The sequence below is a fragment of the Drosophila serrata genome, unplaced genomic scaffold (genome assembly GCF_035046125.1).
Source record: "Drosophila serrata isolate PLE 108 unplaced genomic scaffold, ASM3504612v1 contig_240, whole genome shotgun sequence".
Classification (NCBI taxonomy): domain Eukaryota; kingdom Metazoa; phylum Arthropoda; class Insecta; order Diptera; family Drosophilidae; genus Drosophila; species Drosophila serrata.
Window position 1 is genome coordinate 4,039,629 of NW_028257138.1, and position 23,162 is coordinate 4,062,790.

At 33.1% G+C, this 23,162-nt stretch overlaps 2 protein-coding genes and 1 long non-coding RNA gene across 3 annotated transcripts; 1 reads left to right on the plus strand and 2 right to left on the minus strand.

The window, feature by feature from the left end:
• Nucleotides 1-1,051: 1,051 nt before the first annotated feature.
• On the minus strand, nt 1,052-2,611 carry LOC110176929 (uncharacterized). Its single transcript, XM_020943425.2, has 2 exons — nt 2,120-2,611; nt 1,052-2,046 (listed from the first exon to the last, which is right to left on the minus strand). The coding sequence occupies exons 1-2, from the start codon at nt 2,123-2,125 to the stop codon at nt 1,615-1,617; spliced, it is 438 nt and encodes a 145-aa protein (XP_020799084.1). The 5' UTR covers nt 2,126-2,611; the 3' UTR covers nt 1,052-1,614.
• Nucleotides 2,612-5,964: 3,353 nt separating this feature from the next.
• Nucleotides 5,965-6,653, plus strand: ATPsynGL (ATP synthase, subunit G-like). Its single transcript, XM_020943555.2, has 2 exons — nt 5,965-6,153; nt 6,219-6,653. Exons 1-2 carry the CDS (start codon nt 6,114-6,116, stop codon nt 6,494-6,496), a joined length of 318 nt encoding a protein of 105 aa, XP_020799214.1. The 5' UTR covers nt 5,965-6,113; the 3' UTR covers nt 6,497-6,653.
• A 2,664-nt stretch (nt 6,654-9,317) lies between these two features.
• On the minus strand, nt 9,318-10,142 carry LOC147643986 (uncharacterized). The gene is made up of 2 exons (XR_015271180.1): nt 10,015-10,142; nt 9,318-9,888 (listed from the first exon to the last, which is right to left on the minus strand). It is a non-coding gene; the product is annotated as an uncharacterized LOC147643986 (long non-coding RNA).
• Between the last annotated feature and the right edge of the window lie 13,020 nt (nt 10,143-23,162).

Sequence of the window (23,162 nt, forward strand, 5' to 3'; positions counted from 1 at the left end):
CGAATCTATGGGCCAAAACCAAATAAAGAGTTCAAGTTGAAAGAATTAAGGCAGTTGCCAAAGCGATGATAATCTGTAATTAGCCACTGCTATAATTTGTGGCAATTATTTAAGCCCAGGTGCTGAAACTGAATCCGAAACCGAAACTTGGCTGCTCTCTGCGATCTGTAATTAGTGCTAAGCGTTTGCATAATTAAGCATACGCCCTGTGCTCCCAATACGTGACGCGATCGAAAGGCGACCCAGGCGTTATTAACTCGATCCAACGACCATTTGGACTCTAAGCAAATTAGGACTGCCAACTAAGATAATAATATACACTTGAGGCAGCAGCACTTGAGCCAAAGACAAAGCAAAGACACATTCTTGGCAGATATGAAATCAATTGAACAATTTGTCGGCCTTTCAAGGTCGAGCAGGTGCAGCATCAAGGTTATAATTAACTAATATATATGAGGTTTATATGATTTAGTTTGATTTAATTGGAGCTTCGAGTGGGTTTAACTCTAATGAGTGACCAAATCCATTGTCTTGGCGATAAGGAAGGTGTAACTGCAAGGTTTTAAATGGAATTGGTAACAATGAAATATAGTATAAAATGATTTGTAGAAACTTTACTATTGCTTTGAATAATAGCAAGTAAAGTAAATAAGAGAGCTTTACTTTTTTAATTAAATAAAATGATTTAAATAACAAATTATTGAGTAACGCTGAAGCACTAAGTTTAAATGTAGAATATCATCCAGAATCTTTAGTAAATATTGAAATAAAATAATTGAATAAGAATTTTTTTTTTTTTTTTTTTTTTTTAATGCTTATTTATTGAGCTGAATTTTATTATTGTACAATTACTGTAGTATAGCAACTTTTTTACAATAGTGATGGGAGAAGTTCAATGGAAAATGAATAAGAATAAGTTAAAAATCCTTTGATAAATACTTAAATAAACTTTGAATTTCAGCTTCAATATATATTATTTAATAATTCTTATTAATTACACTTTATTTTCCGTACCCCAAACTTCACTAAAATATTAAATAATACTGCGATATTTTTCGTATAAAAAACGCTGTTTGAGTTTATTTATAACGCTTTCGTCAATCTTTACATTGTTTTGCAGAGAGTTACTAGATTACAATGGGATATTTACAGGTTGTCAGGGATATGCACCCAAGGATGATATGCCCGTGAGTATTGATAGATCAGAGAGATATAGTAGATATAGCAGAGATGGAAGTAGGATAGAGAGACAGGATAGAGAGTGGAAGGTATTTGAAGAATAGTTCTCAAATAATAAAATGAACATGCTGTCGTTTGTTGGTTTGTTGTTTTTCTTTTTTCTTTTCGCTTGTTGCAGTTGTTGTAATTGCTGTTGGACTTGTATTTGTTGTTGCTGAGTGCGTTGGGATCTTGTCCAGAGGATGACATGGACAGGGACCCAAGATCAGGATCGTGTTCGTATCAGGGGCGGGGGACTAAGAGCTCGGTGTGCTTAACAAATAAGTGTACAGAGAGTGAGAGAAGTGTGTATGGAGCTTATCCGGAGTCGTGGAGCGGCTGGAGGGCCACTCCATTTGGCATCAGTTGGGATCTGGAGTCAGGACTGGGCCCCGCTTACAGGGTTCCCGGGGCGGGGGCCACATTCACGGAGGTGGCCGAGTTGATGTGTCCGGCCAGGGGAGCGGTGTGGATGGCACCACGGGTCTTGGCCACATAGACACCCTCATGGCCATGAACGCCGGCGGCGTGTCCGGGTCCCTGGGCCAGACCAATTCCGGGAATGGCGGCACCATGACCCCAGCCGGGTCCGGTCAGGCCCCAGGGAGCAGCGCTGGCATGGACGGCAACGGCGGCGGGGGCGCCCCAGTGGCCACCGTTCCAGGCGCCATTCCAGGCACCGTTCCAGGCACCATTCCAGGCCCCATTCCACAGTCCGGGTCCACCATGGGCCACCGGGCTCACATAGGACACTCCCGGCGAGATCTGGGCCCACGAGGCCTGAGCTCCGACCAGGGCGCACACGAACATGACTACGGCAACGGCGAACTGTGTGTGGAGAAGGATTAGTTTTGGGGGAATCCCCGGTGTCCTTTGTCCTTTGCATTTTCACTATCCTCACCTTCATGTTGGCTTTGGGGTTGGGTGTTGAAGCTGGGTTGAGTTGAAAAGGAGGAGAAGTGTTGAATACTCAGCGAACGAGTTGATTCTGATTTCGACTACCAAAATGTGGCAACTTTTATACGAAAAGCGCAGCGCGGACTTTGCTTGGCTTTTCCGAAACCAAATCCGAATCTGAAACCGAAACCTGCCTTCCAAAAGAGAGGCGAATGGCGGCGAGAGAGGCGCTGGAGCTCCGCCGACGCCCAAGTCCAAGTCTCGGCCAGAATGGGTGCACTCCGCCGGCTCTGTGGCCTTTCACTGCCCAGCTGCTGGTAGTGGTGCTGCAGCAGCTCGAAGATCTACGCCTGGGGGTGATGCTTCCCGCTTCCCGCCACTCGCCTTCCGCTCCCAGTACCGCTCCTCCTCCAACCCAGCCGCACCCCTCGCTCCCACGACTAAAGGGGCGGCGGGCGTTGATAGTTGCGCAAATTACCACAGTCGAACTTCTACTAGTCCGATGCCAATAACAAATACCAATAATATGTACAAGTTATAAGCAATCAGTTAACGAGAAATGCGAAATCCATAACACTTAAGCCATCTGATTAATGGGCATTCATTAATTAAGGCAATGGATTAAATGGACCTTAGACAATTTAAGTTACAAAAAAGTGAGATTGGAATAAAGCCAAAGAAATAGTTTAATGTTCTTCTATTACAAAAAACTCTTTATATGGTTGAAATTATTAGTTAAAACAAGAAACAAACTTCGGGAAACTCTTCCTCTTTGCAAACAAAATTAATTATAACAAAGCCAAAAAAGCATTAATTTCGATTCGGAAAGCTGTTCTATGTTAGTTTTTAGACATAATAATCCAATTTAGTGAAGCCCGATCGTACAGACAAGAATTTAGAGCCGAGGGTGAAACACGGACTCACATAAACATAAACATAGATATTTCAGAGCCGACACAATCGGCTTGGCCCAATCAGGGGCCTGGAAATTGCCACAAACACCAAATTATATTGATAAAGAGCACAAACACATTTAAAAAGTCATAAGCATGTGGCCGGTGGTGGCCCAAAGCATTCAATTTGCCAAGGCACACCGACTTTGGTCTCTGGCTGGGTCTGCCTTTGCATTAGCTTTCAGAATTCTTTGGGGCAATTATATATATCGTATTCGTATTCGTATTCGTATTCTCTGGGCATGAGTGTGTTTTACGTTGCAGCTTGGGGCACGTAATGGAATTTTGGTGGAGAGCCAGGTAACGTCGCGTGCCTACACTGCAATTACAGGTGCCCAGGCCCAAGGCTTAACTTGGCTAGAACTTTGCCACTGCAATGACTTAATCAATGCAATAAAATTAATTACGTTTTAAATGCCTAATGGCCAGTCAAGCGTCACAATCCTTCTGTAATCGATGGTGGTTGTGATTGTGAAAGAAGCAGAATGTTGCTTAACAAGGAAATTGATTCTAAGAAAGGGCAGAATGTATTTAATAAAATGTAGTATTTAAAGTTTAGGGAAAACTACTACTACTATTACTACTGAAAGTAATTTAAACTATTTGTTCTTCAGATGTGCAAGTATTTACCTATTTCCTTATTAAAATTGTAGTCCATATACAACAAAATAGCAACAGTTTAATTATCTTACTGAAGATCATGAAGCTAGCTTACTTTTTGTTAAACTTCAATTTAGTTTTAATTTACTAATAAAAATAAAATAATTGTGCACTAATATATTGCAATATTCACGCTTGTTTATATTTAAGAAACATCTTTCCTCTGGCAAAAACAAACCAAGAGAAATGTACTGACCTCAGCAAGGTCGTGTATTTCGTTTGTATTTGCTTGAATTCCCCAAATTCTTCTGAAAGGCTTTCGAAATTCTCAACTTTTTCGCAGTGTTTTTAAATAAACAATTAGCCTGTGCAGTTTTGCCTTTTTTTTGCTGCGGCAACTGGCAAAAATAGGAAATCGTATTGAAAATTGTTGCGGGGCAACGCCCAAGAATAAATATAATCAAAGGCTGTCAGAGAGCGCATTGGCAAACAATAAAAATGCAAAATAGCATTGCAAAAAACGAATTGAATTGGTCTACATTTCCATGTTTGGGCCAATTGCGGGTTCAACTTGAAATTGAAGTGGAAATTGTCGTCATGCAGACACGTTTTTCCGCTTTTCCGGCGAGGGTCAGAGTGTCAAATTAATCGTGTGTGCGAGACGTGGACTTGGACTCGGAACCATTTAGAAGACAGCTGCAGCTTAAAAAATACGGTCCATTAATCATGGCCAATATTTATGATTATGCATAGGGTCTGGCAAAGGAATGTCATACTCGAAGTCGTCTAACTGGCGCAATTAGACCAAGTCTGCGAATAAAATAAAACTAAGAAGCAAGAGCATTAAGAGCCCTTCACCTAGGCTACATTAGAGCTTCATTAACACAAAAACCTGCCAGCGCCTAAAATATGAATTATGCATTATGCCCAATACAGATCGATGGCGAAATATATCCAGCGTTTTATTGCCAACTTTTCAGATTTCTCATTATGATGACCGGGCCAGAGAGCAGCAGACAATGCTGGCCAATATATACATATATATGTATAGCATTTCCAGGGCGTGTTTTTCTTGCCTATTTTATACTTATTCCTACCATTGTTTAAAGCTATCAAGTGGGCGGTCTCTGCTCCAGTAATAATCTCGTCGGTTTAGTAATGATCGGTCAGTTTATCGCGCCGAAAATCAAGTAATTGGTGCACTTTTAGGTTTTTTTTTTCTTGACCACGTTTCAAAGCAATTATGCAAATTTTTCTAAAACATATTTTGCATGGCAATAAATCATGTTCCCAATGGTAATGGCTAGCATAAACTAAATTTAAAAAAACAGCACTTAAAACTTGTCTTAAGTTATAGTTTTGAATATGAAAATGGAATAAGGGATGTTTATATTAATAAGAAAATAATAGAAGAGAATTAAACGTTCATTGAATATTAATTTTCTTATAGAAAAAAATCCTTTATATTTAACAACTTTTGCTACCGTCTTAACAATGTAAGGAAAAACTACGTATTTATTTAATTTATAATTATATATTTTTATAAGTATAGCTTATATAATCTTAATCTTTTGATATACTAAATATATGGTTTTTGATATAGGCCAAAACAAGTTTAGGCTTATCATACCCTTCCAGGGTATTATATGTAGTTTTAGTTAGAATCTTGTACCTCAGTGAAGGAATCATTTGCGACCCTTTAAATCATATATATTCTTGATCAGCATTAAACGGCGAATCTTTCTAGTTATGTCTGGGTAAAATTTAATTTGTTCAATATTTTCATAATTTTATAAGGGGTTACATTGTTAAAATTGTAAAAAATTGCGAAAATTTTTAATGTCTTATAATGTTAAATGGAGTATATGGATTTATAAACCTAATAAAAACTTACACAGAACACCTTTCCGAATTGAAATTAATGCTCTTTTGAGTTAGTTATGATTTTTTAAGCATTGATTTATCGATAATATTGGCATATAAAATATCTATAAAAAAAACTTAATTATGATGGATTACCGCTTTCATTCTATTACAGGCTACAATCCTAAAATCCTTTCGTACTTAGCTTCTATTGTCACGTTTACACAAACCCTTTTGAATGAACCTTATATCGTAATGTGATGAAATTACCTGCAATCAATATAAAATAAAATATAATATATATGTACATAATATATTGTATATACTTTTATTTCTTTATTAATATCTTATCTTTCTTTCTTTTATAATAATTATAAAGTAATCATTAATAATAAAATAAAATACCTATTCCTATCGGTTTCGTGTAGAGTATCCCTTTGGTAGAAACGTCAAACATTTGTTAAACTTTGTCAACTCTATGATAACTTTTGATAACTTTGTACGACAGACAACGTGTCTCCCTGAAATTGTGCAAAAATTTTACGAAATTATTATTTCTGTCTTTTATTTTCAATAACCAAGATGAGTCAATTGGTTGCCAAGGTCCAGGCTCTGGCCAATCGTAAGTTTAACTCTCCTTAGAAGAACAGAAAGAGAACAATTGTACGATTCAATGTATTTCCCAAGAAATGGTTGTGGCTGCTCGTCCCCAATTGGCCGAGTTCTGGCGCTATGCCAAGGTGGAGCTATCTCCTCCGTTGCCTGCGGACTTCCAAAAGCTGAAGAAGACCGCCACGTCAACGGGCTCCACAAAGGACGTCAAGGCGAAGCTGGGCAAGGTCCGCCTTGGCGAGGTGACCGTGTGCGAGGCCTGGCTCAATATCCTGGTCACCGTTGAGGTGATTACCTGGTTCTACATGGGAGAGGTCATTGGACGCCGTCACTTTGTGGGCTACAAAGTCTAAAAGGAAAGAAGCTGAGGCTGCGGTGGTGGAGATGGAGCTATATGAGGTTACTGGTCCTTTTGTGTTGAATGTAAATGCTTTGTTTTTGCATACATATGTTTTATGTGTGACCTGGTGACCTCAGTATAAAATCCATTAAATAAACTGGACAAAGAGAGATACCTGTCTTGTAGAATACTCCCTCTGCTGTTTACAAATATTTACATAAATATATGCTTTATGTGGCCAGGTGCTCTGAATACTAAAACATAGAAAAACTCCCACTCTGCTTATTTTGTTGGCAGTGGCCCCGCCTCGAATTCCGGACAACCATTGGCCCGGCATGAGCAGCGCGATCAATTCAGATCTACGATCTGCGATCTGTGATCCGCAATCCGCAATCCGCAATCCACGATCTCCGCCAAGCTGGCATTGATCTTGGACAGAGAACCAGAACTCCGGCTTATGCGCAGGCGTCCGAGCGACAAGGCGTTATGTTCCTAAGTCGCCGAGACAGCGGACACGGGCTGCCGGTCCGGTCAAGTGGCATAAATCAGAGTGACGCCGTGGCAGTTGCACAAGCTGCATTCAAACCAAAAAACAAAATAAATTAAAATGAAAACAAAAATAAAAACAATGTGCCACAAATGTGGACGTGTGCCCCAGCTTGTGGCCAAGTTGCAGGTACAGTCAAGACCTTAGTTACATAAACTATTATAAAAAATATAGTTTAAATGGATTCTTTTTAAAGAGATATTATTTAGAAAACTAAACAAAATCCATTTGAAATAACAAAACATATACTTTATTATAATTTATAATTTGAATTAGTTGTTGTCTTATATTCAAAGATTTAATCTTAATATTCTAATTGATCTTTATCTCTTTACTTGTTAGTTGTTTTATGTATTTTATACCTAGAGTTAATTTGTTGTTTGTTTATTAAATGCCTGCCTGTGGCTTTATTTGTTTGACTGCATATCGAATTTACCGTTTGGCCCAATTTTAATGGCATTTTAATAACACAAAGCCAAACGGCAAAGCCTTTGTTGCAATCTCACCGCCCGATTGCATCATGCTAAGGCCGCCGCCAGCCAAAGCCAACTTATATAGTTGGTCCTTATCACAGCTCCCAGACGGACAACGCCCACATTTTGGCCAGACCAAAGCGAATTCCGCATTAAAATCGCATAAACAGAACAAAACTAATTATCGAGTGGCGAGGTGGTGCAGTGGGGCCAAATCGATCGGCTTGGACGGGGGGAGAAAATCAATGTTGGCCACGTTTAAATTCAATTTGCCGGCCTGCCGATTGTTGCAACTAACAAAGAGCCAGACTTATGTGGCAGCCTGCAAGTGGCAACGTGAATTTGGTAACCAGCATTTCCGCCCACACCGCCAAACACCTCTGGCTTACGGCTCATTATTTAATTTGGTCTACATACCTACCCAGCACTACATGTTAAATTTAGTTAGAGTCTATGTTTCCCTTAGGAAATTGATTTAATCTTATATTAAAATATCCCAAAACTAGCAGCAGTTTTTTATGTTCTGTAGTTTACATTATTAAGATCTTAATTGCTACGCAAGTTTATGCAATCTAAAATATGTAATGCTTCAATGGAATAGACTTATGATTTAGTTTAATCTTATAAAATGTTAATTATTTTTCTACAAGTTCTGTAAATGTTTAAGAACAACTAAAAGAACTAAGAGCAATAAAAGTTCGTCTAAAATCAACCATTTTTATGTCCTGTTAATTGTTATTCGAATTAATTTAACTAACTCACAAAAGGCAATCACACTTGGACTGTGGCAAAGGAATTTCACGAGTGGGCAGCCTCCAAGAGGCTGTATTTTTACCAAAAACTAAAAAATAAATTTAAAAAATACCTCTGCTGATGCAATTGCAAGCAAAGCAAATCGAAAATTAAATCAATTGGTACCCCTTCGATCGAGATATGCGATCTTATAGATCTGCGGGTAATTAATTTAATTACAATTAGTATGCTAAGCGGCCGTCCAGTGGTCATTAGAGTAATTAACCACTTTTGTGGCCGCGCTTGTCACTACACAACTGTCACAACTCTTGGCCAACGGAGAGCTTTTCAACTGAGGGTTCTTGGCCAGATCTTGGGCCAGAGTGTGCTCAAGGCGTTAGCAAGTGGCCTGGTGGAATGCCTGGAATTGTGGGGCACCTTTTCCAAGTTGCCACACGAAAATAGTAATAATAAAAAAATCACAAACAAAAATCTGAACGAGTGTGTGCGCGCAACAAGTTTGCAGTTTGTTTGCAGCTCATGCAATCCGAGAGATACTTGTCGCTCACTCAGGTTGCAGGTTGTTGCAAAAAGTCCGAAATAAAGCCAGACTGAACTATATTTAGGCCAACAGCCAACCAGTTGTGGGTGCGGATAAGAAAGCTGCACGAGGTACCCATTACGAAATCGAAAAGCCAGTCATATCGTGTGCTTCTGGGTCTGAATTTTCGAGGTGTTTTCAACTAAGCCCCATGCAAATCGATTGCCAGTGTCCAGAAGTAACCACTCCGTTCTGATCTCTGGTTCTGCGGAATGAATCACGCGGCGAACGAGTTCTGGTTCGATCCTTCGACGGAACACTGACCTTATTCAATAGCTCATCGCCCACACAAGCCAAAAGCAAAGTGGTTGCTCTAAAACATGATGTAATAACCATAGATGCACTTGAAGAAAATGTTTTGCAAATATTTTAGTTATGTAGATAGCTTTTGAAATTTCATAATCCAAGAAAGAGTTAAGTTGGAAGGTTTTTCTAAGGGGTTTCGGTGAAACATTTTGCATTTAAATGTAGCATTTATAAATACTTCTTATTTAGCTATTTATTGAATTATATTAATCTTTAAGTATCTTTAATCTTTTAAGTATGTTGCATGTTATAAACTTACAACTTTGAAGCATACTTATTATACCTCTTAATATTTAATATACGTCTTTGTTTAATCCGAAAAGTTTTCAATAAACTCTCACTTACTGGAAAATCTTCAAGCTATGTCATAAATTTCCCTTAGCTAAACAGAAGCTTAAAAAAAAATTCGGAATGCGTGAAAAATCATTTGCAAAAAAAAAAAAACAAAAAAATAAAGGTGGTAACTAAAGCCACCGGAGTGGGCCAAGTTGAGCTTGATTCTGCGTGGCCAGAAACCAGAAATGCGCAATGTGCGTTCGGGCCAAGTGCGTCGAACCCGTTCGGAGCAGGAAGCCGCAAAGTGCGTAAACTTGAACTTGCATTTAAAGAACTTGGAGTCGTTGGTGGAGCAGAAGGAAGAGGAGGAGGAGGAGGTGGCTTTTGGCCAAGTTTGCCATGCGTCATGCGTTCATGGATTTGCGTGCACACGCAGCAGCAGCAGCTGCCGATCGCGAGTGGGTTGAACTCTGCGAATATAAAGAAAACAAAAAGTGAATGGCGCTGGCTTAGATTTATGGCCAATTGCCATGGGGCTTGGCTGCCGACACGACACCAAACAGCGCCGGCAAAATGTTTAGCTGCTGTTTGTTTACCTGCCACTTGCTTCAGCCATTCCACCCTATTCCCCCTTTGCTGCTCCACGTTCCGGCGCCAATTGACACTTTTATTGAAAGAACCGGCATTTTTTAGCTTATCATGTTTTACGGTCGAAATGAATTTTCAGTCAAAGAGCCCGGGACCGTCAATGTCAGCAGTCAAAATGGGGGTAATGTTTAGAATTTGTTTATAATTATTTGGTTATAAATGTCGTCATAATAGATAGTTAGTTTGTCACTTAGTTAAAGCATTCAAATATGTTAAACATTGTGTGAAAAAATAAACATCTTACATGTCAGGCTAAAAAAAAGATGGTTATTTATTATTAATTATTATAGTAAATTTTTTAATAAAACTCACTCTGCCGCATACAGTTTTATGTTCTACTTACTCATTTAAAGTAAGCTGTATCCTCTGTCTATATTCGATTTATATAAATATAGTTAATGTCGATCAAAAAACGGTATTATAATTACAGCCAGAAGCTTAAAACTAAGTAAAAGAGTTATTTACCTTGATCAGCATCAGCAGCTGAATCGATCTAGGCATGTCTGGAAGAAATCGAAATTTTTAAAAATATTTCCATTTTTGCAAAAAATGATAAGGGGTTACATCATTAAAATTGCCAAAAATTGGCCAAAAATTCAATTTTCTAAAATTTTAAATTGAGTATGCAGATTTATTAATCTACTAAAAACTAGCATAGGAAAGGTTTCCGAATTTAAATTAATGCATTTTTGGCTTAGTTATGAGTTTTTTTCAATTTGGTTTTTAGGAAAAATTGTCATAAAAATATAATAAATACCTACTCAAAGAATGGGATTATAATTTCAGTCATTACCATTTACAAACATTTTTCTTTGAGTATGCAGATTTGTTAACGGGATAAAAACTAGCTCGGGACAGCTTTCCGATTTAAAATTAACACATTTTTGGCTTTGTTATGAGTTTTTTTCAATTTGGTTTTTAGGAAAAATTGGCGTAAAAATTGATAAAATATGGTATTGCACCTTCAGTCGGAAGCTTAAAAGGTAGCGAAGGAGTCATTTCCGACCCTATAAATCAGATATATTCTTGATCAGCATCAACAGCTGATTCGATCTAGGCATGCCTTGAAGAAATCGAAATTTTTAAAAATATTTCTATTTTTGCAAAAAATGGCAAAAAATACAATTTTCTAAAATTTTAAATTGAGTATGCAGATTTATTAATCTACTAAAAACTAGCATAGGAAAGGTTTCCGAATTTAAATTAATGTATTTTTGGCTTAGTTATGAGTTTTTTTCAATTTGGTTTTTAGGAAAAATTGGCATAAAAATATAATAAATACCAACTCAAAGAATGGGATTATAATTTCAGTCATTTCCATTTACAAACATTTTTTTTTTGAGTATGCAGATTTGTTAACGGGATAAAAACTAGGTCGGGACAGCTTTCCGATTTAAAATTAACGCATTTTTGGCTTTGTTATGAGTTTTTTTCAATTTGGTTCTTAGGAAAAATTGGCATAAAAATATAATAAATACCTACTCAAAGAATGGGATTATAATTTCAGTCATTTCCATTTACAAACATTTTTCTTTGAGTATGCAGATTTGTTAACGGGGTAAAAACTAGCTCGGGACAGCTTTCCGATTTAAAATTAACGCATTTTTGGCTTTGTTATGAGTTTTTTTCAATTTGGTTTTTAGGAAAAATTGGCGTAAAAATTGATAAAATATGGTATTGCACCTTCAGTCGGAAGCTTAAAAGATAGCGAAGGAGTCATTTCCGACCCTATAAATCATATATATTCTTGATCAGCATCAACAGCTGAGTCGATCTAGGCATGTCTTGAAGAAATCGAAATTTTTAAAAATATTTCCATTTTTGCAAAAAATGATAAGGGGTTACATCATTAAAATTGCCAAAAATTGGCCAAAAATTCAATTTTCTAAAATTTTAAATTGAGTATGCAGATTTATTAATCTACTAAAAACTAGCATAGGAAAGGTTTCCGAATTTAAATTAATGCATTTTTGGCTTAGTTATGAGTTTTTTTCAATTTGGTTTTTAGGAAAAATTGGCATAAAAATATAATAAATACCTACTCAGAGAATGGGATTATAATTTCAGTCATTACCATTTACAAACATTTTCTTTTAAGTATGCAGATTTGTTAACGGGATAAAAACTAGCTCGGGACAGCTTTCCCATTTAAAATTAACGCATTTTTGGCTTTGTTATGAATTTTTTAAAAATTGATTTTTAGAAAAAATTGGCGTAAAAATTGATAAAATATGGTATTGCACCTTCAGTCGGAAGCTTAAAAGATAGCGAAGGAGTCATTTCCGACCCTATAAATCATATATATTCTTGATCAGCATCAACAGCTGAGTCGATCTAGGCATGTCTTGAAGAAATCGAAATTTTTAAAAATATTTCCATTTTTGCAAAAAATGATAAGGGGTTACATCATTAAAATTGCCAAAAATTGGCAAAAAATTAAATTTTCTAAAATTTTAAATTGCGTATGCAGATTTATTAATCTACTAAAAACTAGCATAGGAAAGGTTTCCGAATTGAAATTAATGCATTTTTGGCTTAGTTATGAGTTTTTTTCAATTTGGTTTTTAGCAAAAAATTGGCATAAAAATATAATAAATACCTACTCAAAGAATGGGATTATAATTTCAGTCATTACCATTTACAAACATTTTCTTTTAAGTATGCCGATTTGTTAACGGGATAAAAACTAGCTCGGGACAGCTTTCCGATTTAAAATTAACACATTTTTGGCTTTGTTATGAGTTTTTTTCAATTTGGTTTTTAGGAAAAATTGGCATAAAAATATAATAAATACCTACTCAAAGAATGGGATTATAATTTCAGTCATTTCCATTTACAAACATTTTTCTTTGAGTATGCAGATTTGTTAACGGGATAAAAACTAGCTCGGGACAGCTTTCCGATTTAAAATTAACGCATTTTTGGCTTTGTTATGAATTTTTTAAAATTTGATTTTAAGGAAAAATTGGCGTAAAAATTGATAAAATATGGTATTGCACCTTCAGTCGGAAGCTTAAAAGATAGCGAAGGAGTCATTTCCGACCCTATAAATCATATATATTCTTGATCAGCATCAACAGCTAAGTCGATCTAGGTATGTCTTGAAGAAATCGAAATTTTTAAAAATATTTCCATTTTTGCAAAAAATGATAAGGGTATACATCATTAAAATTGCCAAAAATTGGCCAAAAATTCAATTTTTTAAAATTTTAAATTGAGTATGCAGATTTATTAATCTACTAAAAACTAGCATAGGAAAGGTTTCCGAATTTAAATTAATGCATTTTTGGCTTAGTAATGAGTTTTTTTCAATTTGGTTTTTAGGAAAACTTGGCATAAAAATATAATAAATACCTACTCAAAGAATGGGATTATAATTTCAGTCATTTCCATTTACAAACATTTTTCTTTGAGTATGCAGATTTGTTAACGGGATGAAAACTAGCTCGGGACAGCATTCCGATTTAAAATTAACGCATTTTTGGCTTTGTTATGAGTTTTTTTTTGAATTTTTAAAAATTTGATTTTTAGGAAAAATTGGCGTAAAAATTGATAAAATATGGTATTGCACCTTCAGTCGGAAGCTTAAAAGATAGCGAAGGAGTCATTTCCGACCCTATAAATCATATATATTCTTGATCAGCATCAACAGCTAAGTCGATCTAGGCATGTCTTGAAGAAATCGAAATTTTTAAAAATATTTCCATTTTTGCAAAAAATGATAAGGGGTTACATCATTAAAATTGCCAAAAATTGGCCAAAAATTCAATTTTCTAAAATTTTAAATTGAGTATGCAGATTTATTAATCTACTAAAAACTAGCATAGGAAAGGTTTCCGAATTTAAATTAATGCATTTTTGGCTTAGTAATGAGTTTTTTTCAATTTGGTTTTTAGGAAAAATTGGCATAGAAATATAATAAATACCTACTCAAAGAATGGGATTATAATTTCAGTCATTTCCATTTACAAACATTTTTTTTTGAGTATGCAGATTTGTTAACGGGGTGAAAACTAGCTCGGGACAGCATTCCGATTTAAAATTAACGCATTTTTGGCTTTGTTATGAGTTTTTTTTTGAATTTTTTAAAATTTGATTTTTAGGAAAAATTGGCGTAAAAATTGATAAAATATGGTATTGCACCTTCAGTCGGAAGCTTAAAAGATAGCGAAGGAGTCATTTCCGACCCTATAAATCATATATATTCTTGATCAGCATCAACAGCTAAGTCGATCTAGGCATGTCTTGAAGAAATCGAAATTTTTAAAAATATTTCCATTTTTGCAAAAAATGATAAGGGGTTACATCATTAAAATTGCCAAAAATTGGCAAAAAATTCAATTTTCTAAAATTTTAAATTGAGTATGCAGATTTATTAATCTACTAAAAACTAGCATAGGAAAGGTTTCCGAATTTAAATTAATGCATTTTTGGCTTAGTTATGAGTTTTTTTCAATTTGGTTTTTAGGAAAAATTGGCATAAAAATATAATAAATACCTACTCAAAGAATGGGATTATAATTTCAGTCATTACCATTTACAAACATTTTTCTTTGAGTATGCAGATTTGTTAACGGGATAAAAACTAGCTCGGGACAGCTTTCCGATTTAAAATTAACACATTTTTGGCTTTGTTATGAGTTTTTTTCAATTTGGTTTTTAGGAAAAATTGGCATAAAAATATAATAAATACCAACTCAAAGAATGGGATTATAATTTCAGTCATTTCGATTTACAAACATTTTTCTTTGAGTATGCAGATTTGTTAACGGGATAAAAACTAGCTCGGGACAGCTTTCCGATTTAAAATTAACACATTTTTGGCTTTGTTATGAGTTTTTTTCAATTTGGTTTTTAGGAAAAATTGGCATAAAAATATAATAAATACCTACTCAAAGAATGGGATTATAATTTCAGTCATTTCCATTTACAAACATTTTTCTTTGAGTATGCAGATTTGTTAACGGGATAAAAACTAGCTCGGGACAGCTTTCCGATTTAAAATTAATGCATTTTTAGCTTAGTTATGAGTTTTTTTCAATTTGTTTTTTAGGAAAAATTGGCGTAAAAATTGATAAAATATTGTATTGCACCTTCAGTCGGAAGCTTAAAAGATAGCGAAGGAGTCATTTCCGACCCTATAAATCATATATATTCTTGATCAGCATCAACAGCTAAGTCGATCTAGGCATGTCTTGAAGAAATCGAAATTTTTAAAAATATTTCCATTTTTGCAAAAAATGATAAGGGGTTACATCATTAAAATTGCCAAAAATTGGCAAAAAATTCAATTTTCTAAAATTTTAAATTGAGTATGCAGATTTATTAATCTACTAAAAACTAGCATAGGAAAGGTTTCCGAATTTAAATTAATGCATTTTTGGCTTAGTTATGAGTTTTTTTCAATTTGGTTTTTAGGAAAAATTGGCATAAAAATATAATAAATACCAACTCAAAGAATGGGATTATAATTTCAGTCATTACCATTTACAAACATTTTCTTTTAAGTATGCCGATTTGTTAACGGGATAAAAACTAGCTCGGGACAGCTTTCCGATTTAAAATTAACGCATTTTTGGCTTAGTTATGAGTTTTTTTCAATTTGGTTTTTAGCAAAAAATTTGCATAAAAATATAATAAATACCTACTCAAAGAATGGGATTATAATTTCAGTCATTACCATTTACAAACATTTTCTTTTAAGTATGCCGATTTGTTAACGGGATAAAAACTAGCTCGGGACAGCTTTCCGATTTAAAATTAACACATTTTTGGCTTTGTTATGAGTTTTTTTCAATTTGGTTTTTAGGAAAAATTGGCATAAAAATATAATAAATACCTACTCAAAGAATGGGATTATAATTTCAGTCATTTCCATTTACAAACATTTTTCTTTGAGTATGCAGATTTGTTAACGGGATAAAAACTAGCTCGGGACAGCTTTCCGATTTAAAATTAACGCATTTTTGGCTTTGTTATGAATTTTTTAAAATTTGATTTTTAGGAAAAATTGGCGTAAAAATTGATAAAATATGGTATTGCACCTTCAGTCGGAAGCTTAAAAGATAGCGAAGGAGTCATTTCCGACCCTATAAATCATATATATTCTTGATCAGCATCAACAGCTAAGTCGATCTAGGCATGTCTTGAAGAAATCGAAATTTTTAAAAATATTTCCATTTTTGCAAAAAATGATAAGGGGTTACATCATTAAAATTGCCAAAAATTGGCCAAAAATTCAATTTTCTAAAATTTTAAATTGAGTATGCAGATTTATTAATCTACTAAAAACTAGCATAGGAAAGGTTTCCGAATTTAAATTAATGCATTTTTGGCTTAGTTATGAGTTTTTTTCAATTTGGTTTTTAGGAAAAATTGGCATAAAAATATAATAAATACCTACTCAAAGAATGGGATTATAATTTCAGTCATTACCATTTACAAACATTTTTCTTTGAGTATGCAGATTTGTTAACGGGATAAAAACTAGCTCGGGACAGCTTTCCGATTTAAAATTAACACATTTTTGGCTTTGTTATGAGTTTTTTTCAATTTGGTTTTTAGGAAAAATTGGCATAAAAATATAATAAATACCTACTCAAAGAATGGGATTATAATTTCAGTCATTTCGATTTACAAACATTTTTCTTTGAGTATGCAGATTTGTTAACGGGATAAAAACTAGCTCGGGACAGCTTTCCGATTTAAAATTAACACATTTTTGGCTTTGTTATGAGTTTTTTTCAATTTGGTTTTTAGGAAAAATTGGCATAAAAATATAATAAATACCTACTCAAAGAATGGGATTATAATTTCAGTCATTTCCATTTACAAACATTTTTCTTTGAGTATGCAGATTTGTTAACGGGATAAAAACTAGCTCGGGACAGCTTTCCGATTTAAAATTAACGCATTTTTGGCTTTGTTATGAATTTTTTAAAATTTGATTTTTAGGAAAAATTGGCGTAAAAATTGATAAAATATGGTATTGCACCTTCAGTCGGAAGCTTAAAAGATAGCGAAGGAGTCATTTCCGACCCTATAAATCATATATATTCTTGATCAGCATCAACAGCTAAGTCGATCTAGGCATGTCTTGAAGAAATCGAAATTTTTAAAAATATTTCCATTTTTGCAAAAAATGATAAGGGGTTACATCATTAAAATTGCCAAAAATTGGCAAAAAATTCAATTTTCTAAAATTTTAAATTGAGTATGCAGATTTATTAATCTACTAAAAACTAGCATAGGAAAGGTTTCCGAATTTAAATTAATGCATTTTTGGCTTAGTTATGAGTTTTTTTCAATTTGGTTTTTAGGAAAAATTGGCATAAAAATATAATAAATACCTACTCAAAGAATGGGATTATAATTTCAGTCATTTCCATTTACAAACATTTTTCTTTGAGTATGCAGATTTGTTAACGGGATAAAAACTAGCTCGGGACAGCTTTCCGATTTAAAATTAACACATTTTTGGCTTTGTTATGAGTTTTTTTCAATTTGGTTTTTAGGAAAAATTGGCATAAAAATATAATAAATACCTACTCAAAGAATGGGATTATAATTTCAGTCATTTCGATTTACAAACATTTTTCTTTGAGTATGCAGATTTGTTAACGGGATAAAAACTAGCTCGGGACAGCTTTCCCATTTAAAATTAACGCATTTTTGGCTTTGTTATGAATTTTTTAAAATTTGTTTTTTAGGAAAAATTGGCGTAAAAATTGATAAAAATATGGTATTGCACCTTCAGTCGGAAGCTTAAAAGATAGCGAAGGAGTCATTTCCGACCCTATAAATCATATATATTCTTGATCAGCATCAACAGCTAAGTCGATCTAGGCATGTCTTGAAGAAATCGAAATTTTTAAAAATATTTCAATTTTTGCTAAAAATGATAAGGGGTTACATCATTAAAATTGCCAAAAATTGGCCAAAAATTCAATTTTCTAAAATTTTAAATTGAGTATGCAGATTTTTTAATCTACTAAAAACTAGCATAGGAAAGGTTTCCGAATTTAAATTAATGCATTTTTGGCTTAGTTATGAGTTTTTTTCAATTTGGTTTTTAGGAAAAATTGGCATAAAAATATAATAAATACCTACTCAAAGAATGGGATTATAATTTCAGTCATTTCCATTTACAAACATTTTTCTTTGAGTATGCAGATTTGTTAACGGGATAAAAACTAGCTCGGGACAGCTTTCCCATTTAAAATTAACGCATTTTTGGCTTTGTTATGAATTTTTTAAAATTTGTTTTTTAGGAAAAATTGGCGTAAAAATTGATAAAAATATGGTATTGCACCTTCAGTCGGAAGCTTAAAAGATAGCGAAGGAGTCATTTCCGACCCTATAAATCATATATATTCTTGATCAGCATCAACAGCTAAGTCGATCTAGGCATGTCTTGAAGAAATCGAAATTTTTAAAAATATTTCAATTTTTGCTAAAAATGATAAGGGGTTACATCATTAAAATTGCCAAAAATTGGCCAAAAATTCAATTTTCTAAAATTTTAAATTGAGTATGCAGATTTTTTAATCTACTAAAAACTAGCATAGGAAAGGTTTCCGAATTTAAATTAATGCATTTTTGGCTTAGTTATGAGTTTTTTTCAATTTGGTTTTTAGGAAAAATTGGCATAAAAATATAATAAATACCTACTCAAAGAATGGGATTATAATTTCAGTCATTTCCATTTACAAACATTTTTCTTTGAGTATGCAGATTTGTTAACGGGATAAAAACTAGCTCGGGACAGCTTTCCCATTTAAAATTAACGCATTTTTGGCTTTGTTATGAATTTTTTAAAATTTGATTTTTAGGAAAAATTGGCGTAAAAATTGATAAAATATGGTATTGCACCTTCAGTCGGAAGCTTAAAAGATAGCGAAGGAGTCATTTCCGACCCTATAAATCATATATATTCTTGATCAGCATCAACAGCTAAGTCGATCTAGGCATGTCTTGAAGAAATCGAAATTTTTAAAAATATTTCAATTTTTGCTAAAAATGATAAGGGGTTACATCATTAAAATTGCCAAAAATTGGCAAAAAATTCAATTTTCTAAAATTTTAAATTGAGTATGCAGATTTATTAATCTACTAAAAACTAGCATAGGAAAGGTTTCCGAATTTAAATTAATGCATTTTTGGCTTAGTTATGAGTTTTTTTCAATTTGGTTTTTAGGAAAAATTGGCATAAAAATATAATAAATACCTACTCAAAGAATGGGATTATAATTTCAGTCATTTCCATTTACAAACATTTTTTTTTGAGTATGCAGATTTGTTAACGGGATAAAAACTAGCTTGGGACAGCTTTCCGATTTAAAATTAACGCATTTTTGGCTTTGTTATGAGTTTTTTTTTGAATTTTTTAAAATTTGATTTTTAGGAAAAATTGGCGTAAAAATTGATAAAATATGGTATTGCACCTTCAGTCGGAAGCTTAAAAGATAGCGAAGGAGTCATTTCCGACCCTATAAATCATATATATTCTTGATCAGCATCAACAGCTAAGTCGATCTAGGCATGTCTTGAAGAAATCGAAATTTTTAAAAATATTTCCATTTTTGCGAAGAAATTATAAGGGGTTACAGTCATTAAAATTCCAAAAATTAGCCAAAAATTCAATTTTCTAAAATTTTAAATTGAGTATGCAGATTTATTAATCGGACTAAAAACTAGCTGGGAAAGGTTTCCGAATTTAAAATTAATGCATTTTTGGCTTAGTTATGAGTTTTTTTCAATTTGGTTTTTAGGAAAAATTGGCATAAAAATATAATAAATACCTACTCAAAGAATGGGATTATAATTTCAGTCGTTTCCATTTACAAACATTTTTCTTTGAGTATGCAGATTTGTTAACGGGATAAAAACTAGCTCGGGACAGCTTTCCCATTTAAAATTAACGCATTTTTGGCTTTGTTATGAATTTTTTAAAATTTGATTTTTAGGAAAAATTGGCGTAAAAATTGATAAAATATGGTATTGCACCTTCAGTCGGAAGCTTAAAAGATAGCGAAGGAGTCATTTCCGACCCTATAAATCATATATATTCTTGATCAGCATCAACAGATGAGTCGATCTAGGCATGTCTTGAAGAAATCAAAATTTTTAAAAATAATTCCATTTTTGCAAAAAATGATAAGGGGTTACATCATTAAAATTGCCAAAAATTGGCCAAAAATTCAATTTTCTAAAATTTTAAATTGAGTATGCAGATTTATTAATCTACTAAAAACTAGCATAGGAAAGGTTTCCGAATTTAAATTAATGCATTTTTGGCTTAGTTATGAGTTTTTTTCAGTTTGGTTTTTAGGAAAAATTGGCATAAAAATATAATAAATACCTACTCAAAGAATGGGATTATAATTTCAGTCGTTTCCATTTACAAACATTTTTCTTTGAGTATGCAGATTTGTTAACGGGATAAAAACTAGCTCGGGACAGCTTTCCGATTTAAAATTAACGCATTTTTGGCTTAGTTATGAGTTTTTTTCAATTTGGTTTTTAGGAAAAATTCGCATAAAAATATAATTAATACCTACTCAAAGAATGGGATTATAATTTCAGTCATTTCCATTTACAAACATTTTTCTTTGAGTATGCAGATTTGTTAACGGGATAAAAACTAGCTCGGGACAGCTTTCCGATTTAAAATTAACGCATTTTTGGATTAGTTATGAGTTTTTTTCAATTTGGTTTTTAGGAAAAATTGGCATAAAAATATAATAAATACCTACTCAAAGAATGGGATTATAATTTCAGTCGTTTCCATTTACAAACATTTTTCTTTGAGTATGCAGATTTGTTAACGGGATAAAAACTAGCTCGGGACAGCTTTCCGATTTAAAATTAACGCATTTTTGGCTTAGTTATGAGTTTTTTTCAGTTTGGTTTTTAGGAAAAATTGGCATAAAAATATAATAAATACCTACTCAAAGAATGGGATTATAATTTCAGTCGTTTCCATTTACAAACATTTTTCTTTGAGTATGCAGATTTGTTAACGGGATAAAAACTAGCTCGGGACAGCTTTCCGATTTAAAATTAACGCATTTTTGGCTTAGTTATGAGTTTTTTTCAATTTGGTTTTTAGGAAAAATTCGCATAAAAATATAATTAATACCTACTCAAAGAATGGGATTATAATTTCAGTCGTTTCCATTTACAAACATTTTTCTTTGAGTATGCAGATTTGTTAACGGGATAAAAACTAGCTCGGGACAGCTTTCCGATTTAAAATTAACGCATTTTTGGCTTTGTTTTGAGTTTTTTTCAATTTGGTTTTTAGGAAAAATTGGCATAAAAATATAATAAATACCTACTCAAAGAATGGGATTATAATTTCAGTCATTTCGATTTACAAACATTTTTCTTTGAGTATGCAGATTTGTTAACGGGATAAAAACTAGCTCGGGACAGCTTTCCGATTTAAAATTAACGCATTTTTGGCTTTGTTATGAATTTTTTAAAATTTGATTTTTAGGAAAAATTGGCGTAAAAATTGATAAAATATGGTATTGCACCTTCAGTCGGAAGCTTAAAAGATATCGAAGGAGTCATTTCCGACCCTATAAATCATATATATTCTTGATCAGCATCAACAGATGAGTCGATCTAGGCATGTCTTGAAGAAATCGAAATTTTTAAAAATATTTCCATTTCTGCAAAAAATGATAAGGGGTTACATCATTAAAATTGCCAAAAATTGGCCAAAAATTCAATTTTCTAAAATTTTAAATTGAGTATGCAGATTTATTAATCTACTAAAAACTAGCATAGGAAAGGTTTCCGAATTTAAATTAATGCATTTTTGGCTTAGTTATGAGTTTTTTTCAATTTGGTTTTTAGGAAAAATTGGCATAAAAATATAATAAATACCTACTCAAAGAATGGGATTATAATTTCAGTCGTTTCCATTTACAAACATTTTTCTTTGAGTATGCAGATTTGTTAACGGGATAAAAACTAGCTCGGGACAGCTTTCCGATTTAAAATTAACGCATTTTTAGGCTTAGTTATGAGTTTTTTTCAATTTGGTTTTTAGGAAAAATTCGCATAAAAATATAATTAATACCTACTCAAAGAATGGGATTATAATTTCAGTCATTTCCATTTACAAACATTTTTCTTTGAGTATGCAGATTTGTTAACGGGATAAAAACTAGCTAGGGACATCTTTCCGATTTAAAATTAACGCATTTTTGGATTAGTTATGAGTTTTTTTCAATTTGGTTTTTAGGAAAAATTGGCATAAAAATATAATAAATACCTACTCAAAGAATGGGATTATAATTTCAGTCGTTTCCATTTACAAACATTTTTTTTGAGTATGCAGATTTGTTAACGGGATAAAAACTAGCTCGGGACAGCTTTCCGATTTAAAATTAACGCATTTTTGGCTTAGTTATGAGTTTTTTTCAACTTGGTTTTTAGGAAAAATTGTCATAAAAATATAATAAATACCTACTCAAAGAATGGGATTATAATTTCAGTCGTTTCCATTTAAAAACATTTTTCTTTGAATATGCAGATTTGTTAACGGGATAAAAACTAGCTCGGGACAGCTTTCCGATTTAAAATTAACGAATTTTTGGCATTGTTATGAATTTTTTAAAATTTGATTTTTTTTTTTTTAGGAAAAATTGGCGTAAAAATTGATAAAATATGGTATTGCACCTTCAGTCGGAAGCTTAAAAGATAGCGAAGGAGTCATTTCCGACCCTATAAATCATATATATTCTTGATCAGCATCAACAGATGAGTCGATCTAGGCATGTCTTGAAGAAATCGAAATTTTTAAAAATAATTCCATTTTTGCAAAAAATGATAAGGGGTTACATCATTAAAATTGCCAAAAATTGGCAAAAAATTCAATTTTCTAAAATTTTAAATTGAGTATGCAGATTTATTAATCTACTAAAAACTAGCATAGGAAAGGTTTCCGAATTTAAATTAATGCATTTTTGGCTTAGTTATGAGTTTTTTTCAGTTTGGTTTTTAGGAAAAATTGGCATAAAAATATAATAAATACCTACTCAAAGAATGGGATTATAATTTCAGTCGTTTCCATTTACAAACA

Coding starts and splice junctions, on each gene's coding strand:
- ATPsynGL (XM_020943555.2), top strand. CDS start 6,114: ATGAGTCAATTGGTTGCCAAGGTCCAGGCTCTGGCCAATC. Junction 6,154..6,218: donor GGTCCAGGCTCTGGCCAATC/GTAAGTTTAACT, acceptor GTATTTCCCAAG/AAATGGTTGTGGCTGCTCGT.